Source organism: Artemia sp. Qi Xiang Cuo, chromosome 2 (genome assembly GCF_049724085.1).
Source record: "Artemia sp. Qi Xiang Cuo chromosome 2, ASM4972408v1, whole genome shotgun sequence".
In the NCBI taxonomy this organism is placed as follows: domain Eukaryota; kingdom Metazoa; phylum Arthropoda; class Branchiopoda; order Anostraca; family Artemiidae; genus Artemia; species Artemia sp. Qi Xiang Cuo.
In genome coordinates this window covers 89,537,818-89,556,141 of record NC_142795.1, presented here as the reverse complement: position 1 = coordinate 89,556,141, position 18,324 = coordinate 89,537,818, and the positions used below count along the sequence as shown (strand labels likewise).

At 32.7% G+C, this 18,324-nt stretch overlaps 1 protein-coding gene across 1 annotated transcript in view; it reads left to right on the top strand.

Moving 5' to 3' along the window:
* Positions 1 to 17,167, top strand: part of LOC148955773 (galactose-3-O-sulfotransferase 2-like) — a 47,851-nt gene extending 30,684 nt beyond the window's left edge. The window contains exons 3-6 of the mRNA XM_089108338.1: positions 2,980 to 3,630; positions 11,962 to 12,138; positions 13,362 to 13,363; positions 16,368 to 17,167. Coding sequence (XP_088964464.1) covers positions 2,980 to 3,630; positions 11,962 to 12,138; positions 13,362 to 13,363; positions 16,368 to 16,510 — 973 coding nt within the window. The 3' untranslated portion in view covers positions 16,511 to 17,167. The remainder of the gene's footprint in view (positions 1 to 2,979; positions 3,631 to 11,961; positions 12,139 to 13,361; positions 13,364 to 16,367) is intronic.
* The last annotated feature ends 1,157 nt before the right edge of the window (positions 17,168 to 18,324 follow it).

Sequence of the window (18,324 nt, the reverse complement as noted above, 5' to 3'; positions counted from 1 at the left end):
GTCCGTAAAGGTGCCCGTCAGAGAGCAGTTTTATCCCCCAATTTCTTCAATAACTACATTATTGAGCCTCAAGACAGCTGTCCTTCATCATGCATTATCAGTTCCATTGACATCTCCCTAGTATGCTATGCCGATGATACGCTGAATCTCAGCCGGACGCTTAACCGCCTTTCATAAATATTCTCATGTCTGCAGTCCCACTACGAGAAAGTCGGTCTGAGATTTAGCTCCCAAAAGTCGGAAGTCTTGTTTTATAATTGAAAGAATGACCCTCCTACGAATATCACACTAGGTGATTGCTCAGTAAAACCAGTTGATAAAATAGTATATCTGGGGCTTCCAATAGGTTCCTCATTACAGCATAACCGTTCCCTCCTGATCTCACATCTTGAACGGCAAATATCCAGCTCCTATGCTTTGATCGTTAAATCCACTCTGAGATTTAACCGTCCACTACTGGCAAGTATTTACAACGCTACCGCTCTGCCACATATATTATATGTGACCCCTTTCTGGAATTTATTGGCAAACCGTGAAAAGTCTAAAATCCGCTCTATATTTTTCCGTTTTGCAAAGTACCTACTAAAATTGCAACCTTGGACAAAAAATAGTTTTCTGATTCGGCGCTATAACCTAGCGGACCCAAATCTAGCGGTTGAGACAATTATTAACCGGCAAAAAACAAAACCAGCAATTCTAAAGCACGAGTGAGCAAGTTTGCTTGTTTAATTTCACCTCTTGTTTCGCTTTTTTTTTTTTTTTTCTTTTTTTTTCTCCTTTCAAAAGTTTTTTTCCTTGTTGCTATTTTCGAAGAAGTTGTTGTTTCTGTTGTAATCTTTGAGTATGCTATCTTTCAGTTTCCACTTTTCGTACTATTTTGTATACTATATAAGAAGTTGTTGCTTCTGTTGTTATTATTATCGTTTTGTTTCCTCTTTTCGTATTTTTGTATACTCTGTCATTGTACATTTATTGTATACGACCGGTTTTCAATATATATTATATTATTATATTATACCCGGATCAAATAGTAGTCAAATTTGTGGATAAAATCAAAATTATGAACGACAGCTCTGTAAATAATGTAACCCTGTTTGTAATCCTATCAGTTGAAAATGTTGAACTTTCAAGCGTTATCTTCCTGATTGATCAACCAGAATAAAGATTCAAGATATCACGTTTTGAAATCAATACTTTTTGCCTTCTATTTTCTATTGATTTTTTATTCTATTAATTTTTGATTTATTCTTTTTAAAGGTTTAGAGACCAAAGAGACAAACAGATTGGTGAGATTTTGAATTCTTGAGTTTGAGCAATCAAGATGCGTAATTAATGGAGTAGCCGAATCTAAACCTTCATTAATCTAAGTAACTGATGTCCTAGTTAAATCTTCTGCCAGTTACTTGTACCTTGGGAGGGGGTCTTAGTATCATTTAACTAGTACATCTTCTATCAAAAAAAAAGATAACATCAAATTTCACCCCAACTAGGCGACAAACAACTGCTAGGCTCATAGCTGTGAGTTTCAAGAATGGTATACCAGATCTTATCTCCTTTCGGAGGGTAGACATTTTTTTTAATCTTTTGTTTTTAAGTGGGTGGAAAGAATTTTTTTAAGTAGGTGGAAAGATTAAATTGAATTTATGGCTTTGCGTTCTCGTCCTCGCACTTACCTCTTGAAGGAAAGAGTTACATTTTGTTATCTGTATTCATCAGAGTTCAGTGATTAACAACAAAGATTTTAATTGCTTATTGTATTACTTCGAGTCCAATCTGACAGCTTAGTGGGGAACTGATATAATTTTTGAGGCATCTTCATAACAACTTCATGGATGGTTCAAAGCCGTAGGAAATCATTCTGAGGGGTGACAGAAAATCAAAACAGAGATTCTGCGAATACGTAAGGAGTGGTTTTCAGTGTATCCTTCTTATAATGGCTTCAGGCACATAAAACTTATTTCTAGAGTCGTCTGGTTCCACGGGAAACAACAGACATGAAAAGAGTCCTAGAAGTCTTTATCCAGACATCGGTGCCATTGTTGCTTCGAAGCCTCAGAACAGCTGCATCGTTTTATTGGGCCTTGGCATCATGCATTGCTCTTAATATCGAAAACACAACTTTGGGTTTTTAAGATATTCTGATAGCCAATTTTTTCTTTTATCTTGACTGATGGTAAATAAATATTAAGCAAATACACGGAAAGCTTAGATTAAAGAAAACTATTTAGTTCAGTTACCAGAGCCTCATAACATGCCTAGATGGCTGTCTAGGGTATGCCCCCCCCCTGATGGTGGAGTTCTTTCAGCAACTCACCATTTTTTTTATCGCCTTACTAAGAATAAGTTCTTTGCTAGGATTTTAATTTTAAGTTAGAATAAGAAAAGCAAGTAAGAAAAAGAGAAAAGAGAGAAAAAAGAACAAAGCGAAAAAACAGAAACGTTAAAGAGAAAGAAGAAGCAAATTTACTGAAAACTCACAACCAAAAAAAAATTGCTGGATATCGACTTTAAATATTTTGCGATTTACATTGATCTTGATTTGTAAGTACTCTGACTTTGTGTATTGAAGCTTACGAAAAGTAGAAAATATTGTCAGTGAATAAGAATATTTGACTAAGAAAGTTGATATGGGCTAACCCTTTTTTTTTCCAAAGTGAGAGGACAAAGCAAGAATTTGAAAGACTTCAAGAAGTCAAAAATTACAGGCAATGCCTAACCAATATTTTACAGTAGCTGGGGAAGTCAATTATACGTGTTTGTTAAAAAAAAGTACTTCAATAGTTTCTTGCAGATGTTTAATTTATTTTTTAAGAATCTCTGTCCAAGCAAGAGAGTTGAATTCATTACAAAAGGTTGAAAATTCCAGTTATTGAAAGCTCACAGGCAAAGCGAACAGGTATGTGCAGAGATCAAGACAGTAGTTCATAAGATTGGCTTTTCAATCGCTTCTTCTCTCAATTTGCTCGTATTTCCTTATAGGCTTGCATATTGTACCGACTTGACGGTTGTTCTTCCCAATGACACATCCGTGTTTTCAATGGGCTATCCAAATACCTTCCAGGCCAACCTTACAGAAGATCTTTATGGGAACACTGAAGGCTTCGATGTAATAGCTGTACATGCAAGATGGGATCTGGAAGAGTATAATAAATTATTAGTGGATGAAGCAAAGTATATAACAATGCTACGCAACCCTGTAGACGCTTTCTTAGAAATGTACGAAGAAAATCCAGAAGTTTTTACGAGATTCTATGGTGGGGATATTAATGAAATTATAAGCAAAATGAAACTTGGCATCATGCCAAGAAAAGATCGACTTGGAGGTATTATTGGGCGAAATCAATTTGCTTGGAATTTTGGAATGAACGACATTGATTTTGAAAATACGGAGAAAGTAGATCAACTCATAGATCATATCGATAAAACATTCCATCTTGTTATGCTATATGAGAGATATAATGAATCTGTAGCTTTGCTGCAAAAGCTACTCAATGTTAGCACAAGACTTATTGCTATTAATAATGGGCCTGTCTTATCCCTGTCGGAGAGAGTCAATCTGGATGATGACGGGAGAAAAGCTTTGGAATCCTTCTTGAGTACTGACGTAAAGATTTATACCCGATTTAAAAGGTATGTAGAATATTTCTATTCAGGGTTTAACAATAGGCTTTAGCATAGTTCTTTTTTGAAAGATTAATTTAAAAAAAAAAATTCGAAAAAGAAGTTTTTTAAAGAAAAGTAAAGGCTGTACTAAATTTAAGATAAGCAGAAATAAAAATCTATAATAACTCAAACTCAAAACGACCAGATATTACTATTAAAGAATAAAAGAAACCTAAAACGAACAGAAATTAAATAAACCATCGTAAAAAAAACATACAACAGGTACTAATATGAATGAATAAATAAATCTTGAAACGGGTAAGACTTCACTTGAATATGCAAATCAAGCTTAAAATGAACAAAAATCACTACAAGTAAGATTTTGACTACTGAGTCATTGGCACTTGAATGAAAACTATATGAGTCTTGAACAGTCTAGGAAAGAACTAATAGAATTAAACAGAAAATTTGATATTTAATAATATTAATTACTGAAAGCTCTTCAGTTCAATATTTTATTTCATCGTAATGTTCACTTTATTTTCAATGTTGTTATAATTACAAAAGAAAATATTTGTAATATAATTTGTTTTCAGTAAGGTACCAATGACGTAGAAGGCCTTATACTTTTACAGTTAGGAAAGGGGGCAGTAGCCAAACTCTTGTTTGTTGTGATTTTTGTTCGTTTTAAGTTTGATTTGCATATTAAATTTCAGTTTTACTAGTTTTAAGATTTATTTATTCATTCATATTAATACCTATTGCAATTTTGTTTTCTATGATTGTTTTTTTAATTTCTGTCTTCTTTTGGGGGGGGGGATTATTTATTCTTTAATAGTAAAAAAAAATTGTTCGTTTTAGCCTTGATTTGAATATTCAGTATAAGTTTTACTCATTTTAAGATTTATTTATTCATTTATATAATACCTGTTGTACGTTTGTTTGTTATGACTGTTTATTTCATTTTTGTTGGCTTTGGGTTTCATTTATTCTTTAATAGTAGTTTCTGGCTGTTTTGAGTTTGAATTATTATAGGTCTTTATTTCTGCCAACCTTAAGTTTGAAATGGCCTTTAGTTTTATTCGAAAAACTTCTTTTTTGGAAAGTTGTTTTACATTAATTTCTGTTCGTTTTTGATTGCCAAAGCTGCAAGTGTTTCAAAATCATTTTTTTTCAACGTCAAAGTTTCATCAAAGTTTCGAAGCTAGTATCAAAGAATCAATGTCAAGGTAACAAAGTAAAGAAAGTATCAAAGTAAACAAAGTATCAAAATAACCAAAGGATCAGAGTAACAATAAACAAATTGCATAGCTTGCAGCCCTTGCCCAGTAAATCAGTAAATCCAAGTATTAAAGTAACAATAAGCAGCTTGTATAGCTCACAGCCCATAGCCCTTTGGACTATTTTGAACAAAATTCTTATCTAAAACTTTTACTGGATATCTTTGGGGAAAAGCGGATGGAAGGAGGGTGCTGGTTGCCCTGTGATCACTTTTGACTCTTAAAAAATGAACTATAATTTTCAATTTCCAATCGAATGAGCCACGTCCAAAGTTAAAACGACCACCCCTTACACAAAAACCTTCTATGTTAACGATGGACAACTTGCATGAGTAACTACTCTTTCCTCAGGGGATATGGGGATTTTTCAACCCATAAGTTATAGCTATTTGAACTTTGGACTATTTTGAGCAAACTGGCTATATCAAAATTTTAAAAATTTCGGCAAAAGAAACTTCGATTTCCAATAGAATGAGCCACCTCTAAAGTTTATGTGACCACGCCTTCCATCAAAACTTTATATGTTAATGACGGTTAACAAGCATAGTTTATATCCCTTTCCCAGAAGGCTGGAAGTTATTTGACATTTGGACTATTTTGGACTAAATGGCTATCTCAAGATTTCGATCTGATGCATTTGGGGAAAAGAGGGTGGGGGGCTGGTTACCCTCCAAACACTTTTCACTCTTAAGAAGAAACTAAAACTATAAAACTTTTCAGTGACTTTTGGAATATATGGAAGGTAAATTATATTTGAGGGCTTGGTGGGAACCTCACATGGTAAAATAATTTTGATTTTACGGGAGTATCTTGTCAATCTTGGGCTAATTGTATTGTTAATAAAGACAATAGGATAACCGTTTCCAAAAAGTATGTCTTTTAGAAAATTTAGTTCATCTGTGATGTGAGATTCAGAGCAAATGTTTAGGGCACTATCGACTAGGGTGGTAACAACAGCTATTTTAACTTGTGAGGGGTCATTGGATTTAAAATGTAGATATCTGTTATTTTGCGTGGGTTTTCTGTAGATTATAAAATCCAGTTTATCAATGCTACGAATAATTAATACTCGTACATCCAGAAACGGTAATTTATTTGCATTTCCGATTTCTAAGGTAAATTGTAAATTTCGGTCATATGTAAAGGTGATCTAGAAAGCCCCTAAGTTCATTTTCCCCATAATTCCAGAGCGATATTACATTATCCATGTAACGCCCTCAATAGACATGTTTTAAAAAGTATGAATTTAAGGCCCAATTTTCAAAATGTTCTGCATAAATATTCGCTAATGACCCGGATAGCGGTGCTCCCATAAGGAGGCCATTTTTGTTGATGAAAAGGATTACGGAACTGAAAATACATTGAATACTTATTACAAATTTTGACTAGGGATGTTAAAACCTCGCAATCTATTCCTGTTGTTAAATCTCTGATTTAATAATAATTTTCTTCTATTTTATTTTTTAATAATTGCTCAGATATTGCTATATTAATATTTGTATACATAGAAACTATGTCAAAACTACTTACTATTGTATTTTCTGAAACGCTTGCATTCTTAAGTTTTTCCACTAAATCTACCAAATTTTTGGGAATAGAGCAAAGGTTTGAAGGCTCTACATAACCACTTTCCAATATTGGAAGCAGGGGCTTTCGTACATGCTACAATTGGCCTTAAAGGAATACCTTATTTATGTAATTTCGGTAAACCGTAAACCTTTGGGCCAAAGCTACCTTGGGGGAAAAATTTATTATACAATTGTGGGGTGATTTTGCCATATTGTTTTACATTCTTTAATTTGGTTATAATTTTATTCGCAAACTTATCAGCCTGGTCGTGAGTCATGGAAGTATATGTATTTGTGTCTGTTAAGTGTGAATAAATTTTGTTGTCGTAATCTAACGTATCCATGACTATAAGTGAATTCCCCTTGTCTGCTTTTGTTATTATTATTGAAGGGTTTTTGCGAAGATTAGAAAAAATTTTCATGTCGTGCGAAATTTCTGGCGTCAGATTAGTACGAGACGTAACTTTTTTTGGCTGCCGTAAAGTGTATTTGCAAAACAAGACCTAACTTCATCTGGGTTAGAAATAGATGTGTAGTGTTTGTGCAAATGAGATTCTAAGGAGGAAACTATATCTGCCACAGGAACTTGTTTTGGTGGAAGAGAATTTCGGACCTTTTCAAGAGTTTAGATTTCCATAGGTTCAAGGGTTCTAAAGGAGAGATTAACGATAGCGGGTCCAGGAGTAAACCTCGGAGTATAAGTACGATAATTCATTGAACATTCGTACCTGAGACATTCTAATTTCTTATAAAGATGTTCTCTAGACAAACGAAAATCATAACTAAACAAATTCCTTTCCAATCTTACCACCTGAGAATAATCAACCGTGGACAGATTTTCAAATAAAAATCAAGAGATTTTCTTTCTGAGGAAATAATATGTCATTTTGTTTTTTTGTCCTTAATAATGTGGACTAGGGTTTTTAAATGTAATGTATGCGCAAATTGCGCTTCTTTTTGGGCATTTAAATGCAATTTATATCTTAAAGACTTAGAAATAAGGTTTTCATTTCTGCAAGATTCAAAAAAATTTTTGTTGATTGATAATATTAGCGTGTTTTTGCCTAAGCTAATGAAATAAAAGATAGCATAGGTCAACTGCTCCCCATAAGCTAAACGTAAGTAGCGACGAAGACCACACTGCCTTTCCATCATAAACAATAAGTAGAACAATAGGGAAATTTTTATGTAAGACAGTGGAACGCAACTTTAAATGAATATTCTACCCTATATACAAGGGCCGTCCTCAGCAAAACAAACGAAGAAAAAAAACAATATAAAAGAAACTCACATTAAAATGCAATCATTAAAACTGAAAAAAGTTTTTTTTAAATTTTCAAAACATAATTATATTAAAAAATCAGTAAATAATTCCACTCAACCTGTTACGGATAGACCTTCTAGGCTGGCTGCTAAAAAGGCAAGATTAGCTTTAAGAGCGTGTGTAAGTGTTTTTTGTTCCATTTGAATGAACTGTTTTTTTTTTTCACTTCGCTTGGTGTACCAGTCCTGGTTGAACTTCCTTAAAGTAATGATCCTAGGGCTGTTTTGAAAATTTTAAAAAACTTTTAGTGTGAATTTTACATTAAAATTTTAATGTGAGTTTGTTTTATAATGGTTTTTCCTTCCTTTATTTTGCTGAGGACGGCCCTAGGATATAGGGTCGAAATACTCATTTAAAGTTGCGTTCCACTGTCTTATATAAGAAATTTCCCCATTGTTCTACTTATTGTTTATGATAAGAAAGTTGTTAAAAAGAGATGGTGTTACCATTTCGAGAATGTGTTAAACCGTGATAAAGCTACGGGAAATGATACAGAAAAGAATGAAAAAGTGTATGATTATTCGGAAGTGAAGTAAGATTCATTTAGCGAAGAAGGGTTACGGGCAGTACTTAAGTAGGATTAAAAAAAAATAATAAGGCTGATAGTGGGATAAATGAGTTTTTAAAAGGTGGTGATTGTGAAGTTATAGATCAGTTGTATTATGAATAGCGTTTGATTCAGCCAATAGAAGAGCTTTAATGAAAGTCACTGTAATGTAAAGTATCCCAGATAAACAAACTCAAGTCAATAGTACTGTGTGCAAGTTAAGGTAGAAAATGAGGTTAGTACCTGGTTTGATATTGAATCAGGAGTTAAGCAATTACGTTCTATTTTCTTTCATAAGGATAATTTTGATGGATTTTGTCCTAACGAACACGGCAAAGACTACTAGAGAGCAGTGATCCAAATGAGATGGTGGAACTCTTCTAGCACTTACATACAAAGATGGTTTAAGTTTCTTTGATGGAAATATTAGGAAAATGAGCTATTTTTTGGAGGTTTTTAGAGTTTAGTCTGCAAGAACGCGTTTGAAAATTTATGTAAAGATGACTGTCGCTTTGACTAAGAATAAATTAGAGTAAAGAGGCAAGGCTGGGTAACGAGGTGAATGGTTAGGTGGATACTTACACTTACCTTGGTATTATCATTAACAAAGACAGCAAATGCAATATAGATTTAAAAAGGTAGAATAGCCGAGACATGTGGCAGTGGCGTAATTTCATTCAAACCCCGGGGGGGGGACTTGGAGCCAATTTTCAAAAATCAAGTAAAAAGGGAAAAATGAGCCATATATATGGGCCTACCATAAAAATGAGCCTACCATATGGGCAAAGATATACTAAAGAAAACTGACCTGTTTCTCTGGATGTTTGAACTAAGCAGGCTTATCTTAATTTTGACAAGTCTTTTTGCAGAAACTAAATTTCAGTTCGGGCAACAAACTATGATTGGGGGGGTTAAATTAGGTTTGGAGGGTGATATTTCGCTCCAACCCTGCCCCATAACAAATTATGCCCTGGCCTAGGGTATTTTTTTGTAGTTTAAAAAAGCTCACAAGAATGGGAAGATAAGTATGCGAACCAAGATTGGAATATTGCATTAATTTCATCAGGTTTGATTATTTGTCTGAAGTAATTTCCTTAGAACTAGGAGTTTCAGCCTGACATCCTTTAATTCAAATGGATGTTGCTGGTATAGATATTCAATCCAATTTTAAAATGGTTATGAATGCTTCAATTCGGAGATAAAATGTCTGCAATTTTTTCGCCCACTAAATGTGAGGTTTATCGTCAGAGAATGAAACTAGGAATAATAAAATACAATAAGTATCGACGAGAAACTTTGACTTGGAATTCCGATCGAGCATCAGTCAGAAACGACGATTTTTCACAATTAATTCCCCTGTACCGTGTAAAACTAGTCTACCCAAAAACTAGTTCTTTGTAGTAAAAATGGTAAAACTGCAATTTAAATCCTGTAAAATCGTTAAAACTGCTGTGAAATCGCAGTGCTAAGAGTTTTAGTCTCAAGATAATAATTTACTTTTACTCTTTTACTTGTTTTGTAGGGATAATAATTCAGAGGCATCAATTGAAAATAATTAAGAGGCATAGTTGCATTTTTTCTGTTACCAAAAAAAATAGTCAGGCATGTCAATTGGGTTTTCGCCCTCTATATTGGTTTTTCCTCCCTCACCTCTAAATCTAAAAAAATACCTTTATGGTATTGTATCAAACATAGCTTTGATTGTTTTGTTTTGTTTTTGAAAAAAAAATGAAAAAACAGTAAAATTGCCCCCTTGACTTTGAAAAGTACGTTTCCTCCCACTCCCCTTACATCTTTTCTAATTGAGACCCCCTGAAAATAACATCCTCTAACAGTTTAGTTTCATAACTAATTTATTTATAAATTTCGAAACTACAATTACTAAATAATTTCTTGGATCACACTGCCTTTCCATTAATAATGAAAACGAAACAAAATTGTAGAAAAATGGGTATAATTTTTCAACAAGACAAAGGAAAAAAATCTTTTTTTTCTCTACGAAAAATTAAGCAAAAAAAACGGGTTTTAACTTTTATAAAGCAGTGAATACAATAAAATAAATACTTAATTAAACAAAAATACTCCGAATATTTCGGCCCCACGTCCGGGAGCCTGTCTCAACGGAAAAAAATGAAAAGAAAAAAAAATGAAACAAAAAATGTTCTTTTTAATAACCTTAACTTACATCAAAATAAAAATATACTAAACACATAAAATAAATATATATAAAAATATATATATATATATATATATATATATATATATATATATATATATATATATATATATATATATATATATATATATATATATATATATATATATATATATATATATATATATATATATATATATATATATATATATATATATATATATATATATATATATATATATATATATATATATATATATATATATATATATATATATAGGAAACAAAACTCACATATTAAATAAACACTTCCAGTCACTGGCGTATAAACAAAATCGAATGTCTATATTGATTCAAACACGCCTCTTCACAGTATATAAATGGAAATCTATCAAAAAATGAAGAATATATTTATACTTAAACAAAGACAATAAAGGTCAGCTAACCCCCGGCCCATATCCCCTAATTAAATCTCACAAGTTCATCAACCAATTTTTGAATTATAAATTGAACGGATTCGTTGGCTTTCAAGCTTAGCTGCAGTTTTTACTTTTCCCAGCATTTAACCCATTCTGACCTTTGTTAGCAAGGACATCTTTCGTTTCAGAACTATTATTAAAATCAGTACTGGTTGAAAATATGTAATTGTACTGGTAATCAGTACTGGTAATTTTTCGTAAATGGAAAAGCAGTGTGGTCTAAGAATTTTTTTTTCTCTTATAATAATAACAGTACCAATATATCGGTTTCATAGCTATGTAAACAAAATGAAAAATAACGACAAGGAAAGTCGTACCTATTTTCCGACATTTTTCATTTCTTTTTAATTATAAAATAGCTAAATAAGACTAAACAACTATAATTAAATTAATAAACTTAATTAGCTAATATTATATACAACAAAATGTTTAAATATGATACAGCCAAGAAGAAGAAGAAGAGAACCCAAGAAAACAACATTTAAAAATTAATCATTAAGAGGTATGGGTTAATAATAAAATAATATTTTCAGTCATAGACTAGAAATATTTAATAGGTGTAATTACATTTCTTCTTCGCCACCGAAATAAAAATATCCTCTACTAATATAATTTTGAAATTACTTTACGTCCAAACTTTGAACCAAAAATAGCTATTTAAAGCTAAATTACCAGTTTTTTAGCCTCTTTTCTGTTATACAAAATTACCTTTATGCACTTACTGTTTGAAAAATTGCCCCTGTAGCTTCTTCGTTTTAACCTAGATATTCTCATTCTTCTTTGGAACTTATTTTGAACAACTTGCTAATGGGTCTAAGCAATTTCCCCAAAAAGGAAAAAAACAAAATCTTATAAAAATTAAAACTATATAAAAAAAGTTATCTAGCACAGTATTTATGAAAGTAGGGTCGGATTCTGCAGCGTGATAACTGTTATTGCGTTTCTACTAGATAGTTTTATGTGCCAACCTGTAGAATGAACTAAGGTAGCATTTTCTTTACAAAGAAAGTTTGAAGAGTTGATCAAAAAAGTGGGTGAGGAAGAAATAAGAAAGACTATGGAGGAACAAGAAAAGCAGAATGAACTTAATTACAAGACTTGCTACGATCCGAACAATATACATTATTCTACAATCGTGACTGCAGAGACTGGTATCGAGATGTCCTGGGCTGTACCTTTCAAGTAAGTTTGTTTTTTCTTTTTTTAATTTCATATTTATGTTTTTCCATTTATCTTTTTTTACATTTGGATTGATAATCGAAAAAGGATGATTGGGACACACAGAAATATCAAGTGTACTACTAATTTGCTTATGGTTTCCAATGTTTTAAATAATTTCCGAGACAACACTGGGTAAGAATGACAAAACGAGAAAAGTAGCAAAGAAAAATAATGAAAAAATCACATACAAAGAAAAAAAGGAGAACCAAGCAGATACTTCAGTCGAGACCCCTGCTCAATCCTGTTCAGCATAGAGTAAAGAATAACAAATAAAAAACAGATATAAAACGTAATATAAAAAGGAAAGAAAAAGGGACAAAAGAATGACGAAGCTTGAAAACAAAGTAGGCTAAAATAAAAGAATCCCCTATTCAAGCAATGGTTAAAGGGCAATTAAAAAGTGAATTGAAAAAATACCTTTTTTATTTTTGTTCCTTTTTAAGTTTTGTCTTTTTATATTGTGGTTTGGACTTAATTTTTTTTTTATTCTTAATTCTACATTGAGAACAACTGAGCAGAGATCTTGACCAAAATGTTTGCACTATTCTCTCTTTTTTCGTTGGCTGTCGTGTGTAAACTTTTTCAATTTTAAAATTGTACCTCCATATTGTAATCCGTAGTATTTATCTCTAAATTATTATTTTAAAATTAAAGCTATAAAATAAATTTTTAACTTTAAAATAATAAATAAAAAAAAATAAGATATATAGTACAGATCTTAGCTTTAGAACGAAAGACAAAGTGATGATGAAAAATAAAGTGGTCTTAAACTTGGAACTTGGACTGCATTAATTTTTTTCAATTTAAACTTTAGGTTCAATTCGAACTGAATAAAATTTAATAATTATGATACATAGATACATTGTTGAAATTTAATTAATTAAATTGAGCATAAATAAAATTCATCATAATCACATTAACCTCTATGGATATTGGCGTCCAAAAATGTATTTCACACTGCTTTTTTATCAACGTCACCAATAAAAAAAACAAGGATAATTTGTTAAAAATATTATTTGAAATAAATAAAAATTTTGAAAACTACTTTTAGAGCTTGTTTTGTTTATTTTTGTATTATTCGCATTTGTAAACAAACTGTTTAACGACAGTTGAAGAAAATCTTCGAGTGCAGTCAAATAGACAATAAAAATAGAAAATTTGTTGATACATGGATCTGCAAAAAGGGGTGTTAATTTTTTTCTTTTCATATGTATATTTTTCCTGCATTATCGGTTGTAGAGCCTGATTGGGGTTATATGATAATATTTGTGCTCTTATTTCTTATCATTGTCTGTTTAATCTATATGAATAAATCCATGTATCTATCTATAGGTAACTTAATTGATTCTGTTCTGCGATTTTAAGCATAGCTACCAGAACATAAACAGAAATTGTGAACCATAAGTGGAACATTGAAATATTTATAATATTATTGCATTTTGAATGGTCGGTTTCTCCTGCAATTCATCGATATCTGCATTTCATAAATCCTCTTCAGTGATGCAAAAAAGAAATGATTGTAATACCTTAAATTAAACTATTGGTGCTATGGAGTCTAGTGCCTGAATTGAGAAAAGATTATAAATAAATCTTCGGCTTCCTTCATAATTTCCTGGTAGAATACACTTTTTTGCTATACTGAAAAAATAAACCTTTCTTATTTCCAAAAGTATATTTAGTAGGTTTCCAATAAATTAAAGGGGTTCCGTGAGAATACGAAAGTTTTGGAACACCAAAACAGTAACCTTTAGAGAGCTTACTTATAAAAACGTAGCGACTCAAAAACATTTCCCTCTTTTTACTGGTTTTGCATTTCTTACAAAAGAACCAATCAGGTTTTAATATGTGTATTTATTTGTCTCTTCAGAAACTATTTTCTTGTTAGTCTAGGTTTGTTGCTCAGTATTAGTCAAGTAGAAGCACTAACTAGGTCAATCTTTAAAAGGCGGGCCATTTCTCTTTCCACAAAAAGGAGTTATATGATTGACTTGTTAAAACACAAAAATAAATAAAAGAAACTAAAGTATGCTTTTTAATATCCAAGTATGGGACCTAAGTATTTTCAAGGACTACACTGCCTTTCCATGACGTACTAATCACAGTTCAATAGGGACAAATCCTTTCATTTGACAGTGAAACAACAAAATTATCTCTGGATTTTTCGTTCAAAAATGCAGTGGTCGTCTTTAGCAGTAAACAAGGCAGCAACTAAGTTTATCAGCTGAAGACAGCCACTGTATATGTGACCGAAATATCCAGAGATTTTCTTGTTGTTTCACTGTCTAACAAAAGGACTTGTGCCCATTGAACTGTTATTTGTATGTTAAAGTATGGGACTGTAATCTTACTTTTTCTGTTTGATTGCCCTTATAGAGCCAGATTGTAGATCTTAGCGGAAAGTGAAGAACATCATATTTCAGCGATCGAAGCGGTGGTGCTGATCCCTGTTTCACGCCCCTTCAGTCGGGAAATGCAACAGGGCATTGGGAGCCAGCTATCCTGTGTTTGTCCATGCTATCTTTACCTTCTTCAGATTTCTCCAGGTACCCATTTGGAGCTGGGCTGACTCTCTCAGAGTTTGCAGAGTCACGCTACTAACTTTCGTCCCAAACCAAATAATTGGCTGCAGCAGGACTCACAGGATGGTAAGTCCAGTGCACTTATTACTTGGCTAAGACGGCTAGGATCGCCATGGACACTTTTAAAAGAGACATTTTTCATCTCCAATTGGAAAGGTGTGGAAGAGCGACTCCACCGTTTGCATTTTCTTTTGTGATCAGCGGTCTGCAGCTCAGTAGCAGAAAGAGATGAAAGTTAGAAAAAAGGTGTCCGGTTGTGTCATTGTGAAATGAGGATAGTGGCCCCATCGAGGCTGCTACCTAGATTAAAACAAAAAATTATATTACTTTTTTTCACTTCCACTGTCTTGAAGATACACTGACCATTTTAACATCTGTACTTCTGTTTGTTCCATTATGTGATGGAAACGTTATGTGATGAAGATAATTTTGGAGACCACACTGCCTTTCCATGACGATAAAACAAAAGTCCAAAATAGGGATAAAATCCTATTTTAATAGACAGTTTATAATAAATTTCACAAAAAATACCAGATATTTCGGTCACATATACAGTGACCGTCATCAGTAGTAAAACTACTGATGACGGTCACTGTATATGTGACCGAAATATCTGGTATTTTTGTGAAATTTATTATACACTGCCTATTAAAAAGGATTTTATCCCTATTTTGGACTTTTATTTTATCGTTATGTGATGAATGTTTCATCTCTAATTGGAACTGTATTGAAGAGCAACACCTTGGTTTAGATAATTTCGGAGACCACACTGCATTTCCATGACGATAAAATAAAAGATCAAAATAGGTATAATATTCTTTTTAATAGACAGTGTATAGAAATTCACAAAAATACCAGATATTTCGGTCACATATACAGTGAACGTCATCAGTAGTAAAACAAATGTAAAACTAAATAGTAAAATCAGTAGTATACGTGACCGAAATATCTGGTGTTTTTGTGAATTTCTATACACTGCCTTTTAAAAAGGATTTTATCCCTATTTTGAAATTTTATTTTAACACCTTGGTTTCCATATTCTTTTTCCATTGAAATCAGCGGTCTGTAGCTCGGTAACAGAAAGAGATGGAAATTACAGAAAAAACGAGGATTATGGTCCTGTCGAGGCTGTTACCAAGATTAAAATAAATAAAAAATTATTAATTTTGTTTTTAAGTTCCATTATCTTTAAGATGCAGCACCCTTTCAAAATCTGTAGTTACATTTTTGTTCATTGATGTAATGGAAAGTATGTATGATCAGGGCTGCCACTGTAGGACGAAAGCACTATTTTATCATGTGCAGTATTGTAGCGCGGGTTCAGGGCTGCTAGAATAGTGCTAAAACAGCCCAAAAGTGCTATTTTAGTACTAATACAGTAAATGTTTTACTATACTTTTACTTACTTACTTAAAGCTCTTGCTCGGCAGCGTCGCCAGCGTAGAGGGAACCAGTCGTCAGAGCCGTCAGTCTTCTCCAGAGCGGTCGGTTCAGGGCGAGGGTAGTAGGCAAATTTGGGCAATTGTAGCACTTTAGGAACTGAATGTGGTAGCAACCCTGTGTATGATCCTTGGAGTTGTTTTTTTGTTATATAGGTCTTTCTTTCTATAGAAGTGTCATACTGTCGAGTTCATGGATTGACTGAACAATCCCTGCACCAGGATTTGATTTACATACAGATGAATAAGGACTTCAGAAATATCTATCGAGATCCAAGTGTGATTTTCAGCCATTTCCATGATGAAGGACTTTGAACTGATATTTTGATTGGCTATACCTGCTTCTTCAGTACGGAATGAAATACGTACTATTTAACACGGAAGGGGATGCGTAATTGCAAATACAATTTTTCATTGTTTAATCTGATATTGGCGTGGATTATGATAGTGCAAGAAAAAGAATTTAAGGCCCATTCACAATGATATTTTACTAATAGTTACATTTAGCTAGCACTAAGTTGAGCCAATCATAGTTTATCAGAGCATTGATATAAACCAGTCAAAAATTCTATGGAAAATGTGATTGGCCCAAATTAGCGCTAATTAAATCTTGATTTTTAGTAAAATCTCATTGTGAATGAGCTTTTAAGCATGAAAAAGAATTAATTATAAATAAGGCCGTCTCCAGGATTCTTGTTCGGGGGAGGGGGGGGGTAATTTTTCGGGGGTAATAGAAAAATTAAAAAACGCTTCAAAAATATGTTCATATGCATTTTTGTTACGTTTTTAAGAGATGGCAAGAGATTTGGGGGGGGGGTCAAACCTACTAACCCTCCCCCCACCCCTAGGCACGGCCTTGATTATGAAGAATGTCCTTTCTAGTGCACATAAAAAAATATCAACAGCCACATTTAATTGAGAATGAACTGCTTGTTCCCCTGTTTTAAAAACAATAAATACCTAAAATCATTATTTATTGATGTATTGAGATTATTAGTTCCATTTGGTATTTTTTATTGTAAAAAATGTTTGAATTTCAAGAATTACAAGTTTCAATTCTAAGTAGACCAGTGGATGATCTCTTCTGTCCCATCTTCAATTTTCAAACCTGAGACACATTCTCAATTGCCACTCTAGTAAGTAAGTACTAGCCATATTTTTAGGCAACGTAGGTGGTGTAAAGCAACTTAGACTTTGTTAAGCAACGCAGGTGGTGTAAAGCCGCACAGGCTATTTAAAAATGTTGCTTTTAAAAAAAACGACTAGAAAAGTAATCAGAAATACATTCAGGTAGGTACAATTTTTTACTCATACCCATTCAGGGTCTATTTAGGGAATGATCCTGGATGTATAATAAAGGCTAATTGTTAACGGTTATTAAGATCACAGTACAACTGCCCCAAATCAAAACACCAAGTATCTTCCGTATAGTGCAGGCGAACTAGAGTTTGACCCCCAACAAATTGCAATAGAAATGATTTTTACACCATGTTGTAGAAAAAAAAGCTGAACAACATATCCAAAATTGCACATTCTAGATCGACGCAAAACTAGTTTCTTTTTGCTTTTCGTGTCAGTTTTTCAAGTTTTTTTTCTAAAAAAAAATGAACTGTCGGTAAATTTTCGTTTTTCTGTATATGAAGTATCATACAGCTGTGAAATGAAGAGCTGAACCCGAAAATGAGAGCAAATAAGATGTAAAATGTATCAGAAAAAGGTTTCATAACCATCAATATATGATTTTACCCTTCTCATCGTTGTGACCTCTTTTTCACCATAGTATCAGAAGACAACTATTCTGACATAAAATGATGAGCTGAGCCCAAAAATCAAATTAACCTGATTTATTGTCTACTAGAAAACACTTTTCATGTTCATCAATATGCGCTTTTTTATTTTCATTTGACATGTTTCTTTTAGCACTTATTGTCCACCAATTCGTCGATTGTTGTCGTACAGTCGTCAAATTTGCCGTACGGTATATAAAAAAAGTTTCATAATTATCAATATGACATCTTTACGCTTCTCGTCGTCGTGACACCCATTTTGTTTTTACTCGACCATCTTTCGCTGGCTAAATTTTCAGTTTTGAGATCTGATAATTAGTTAGCCTGAATCTGATCGTCGCT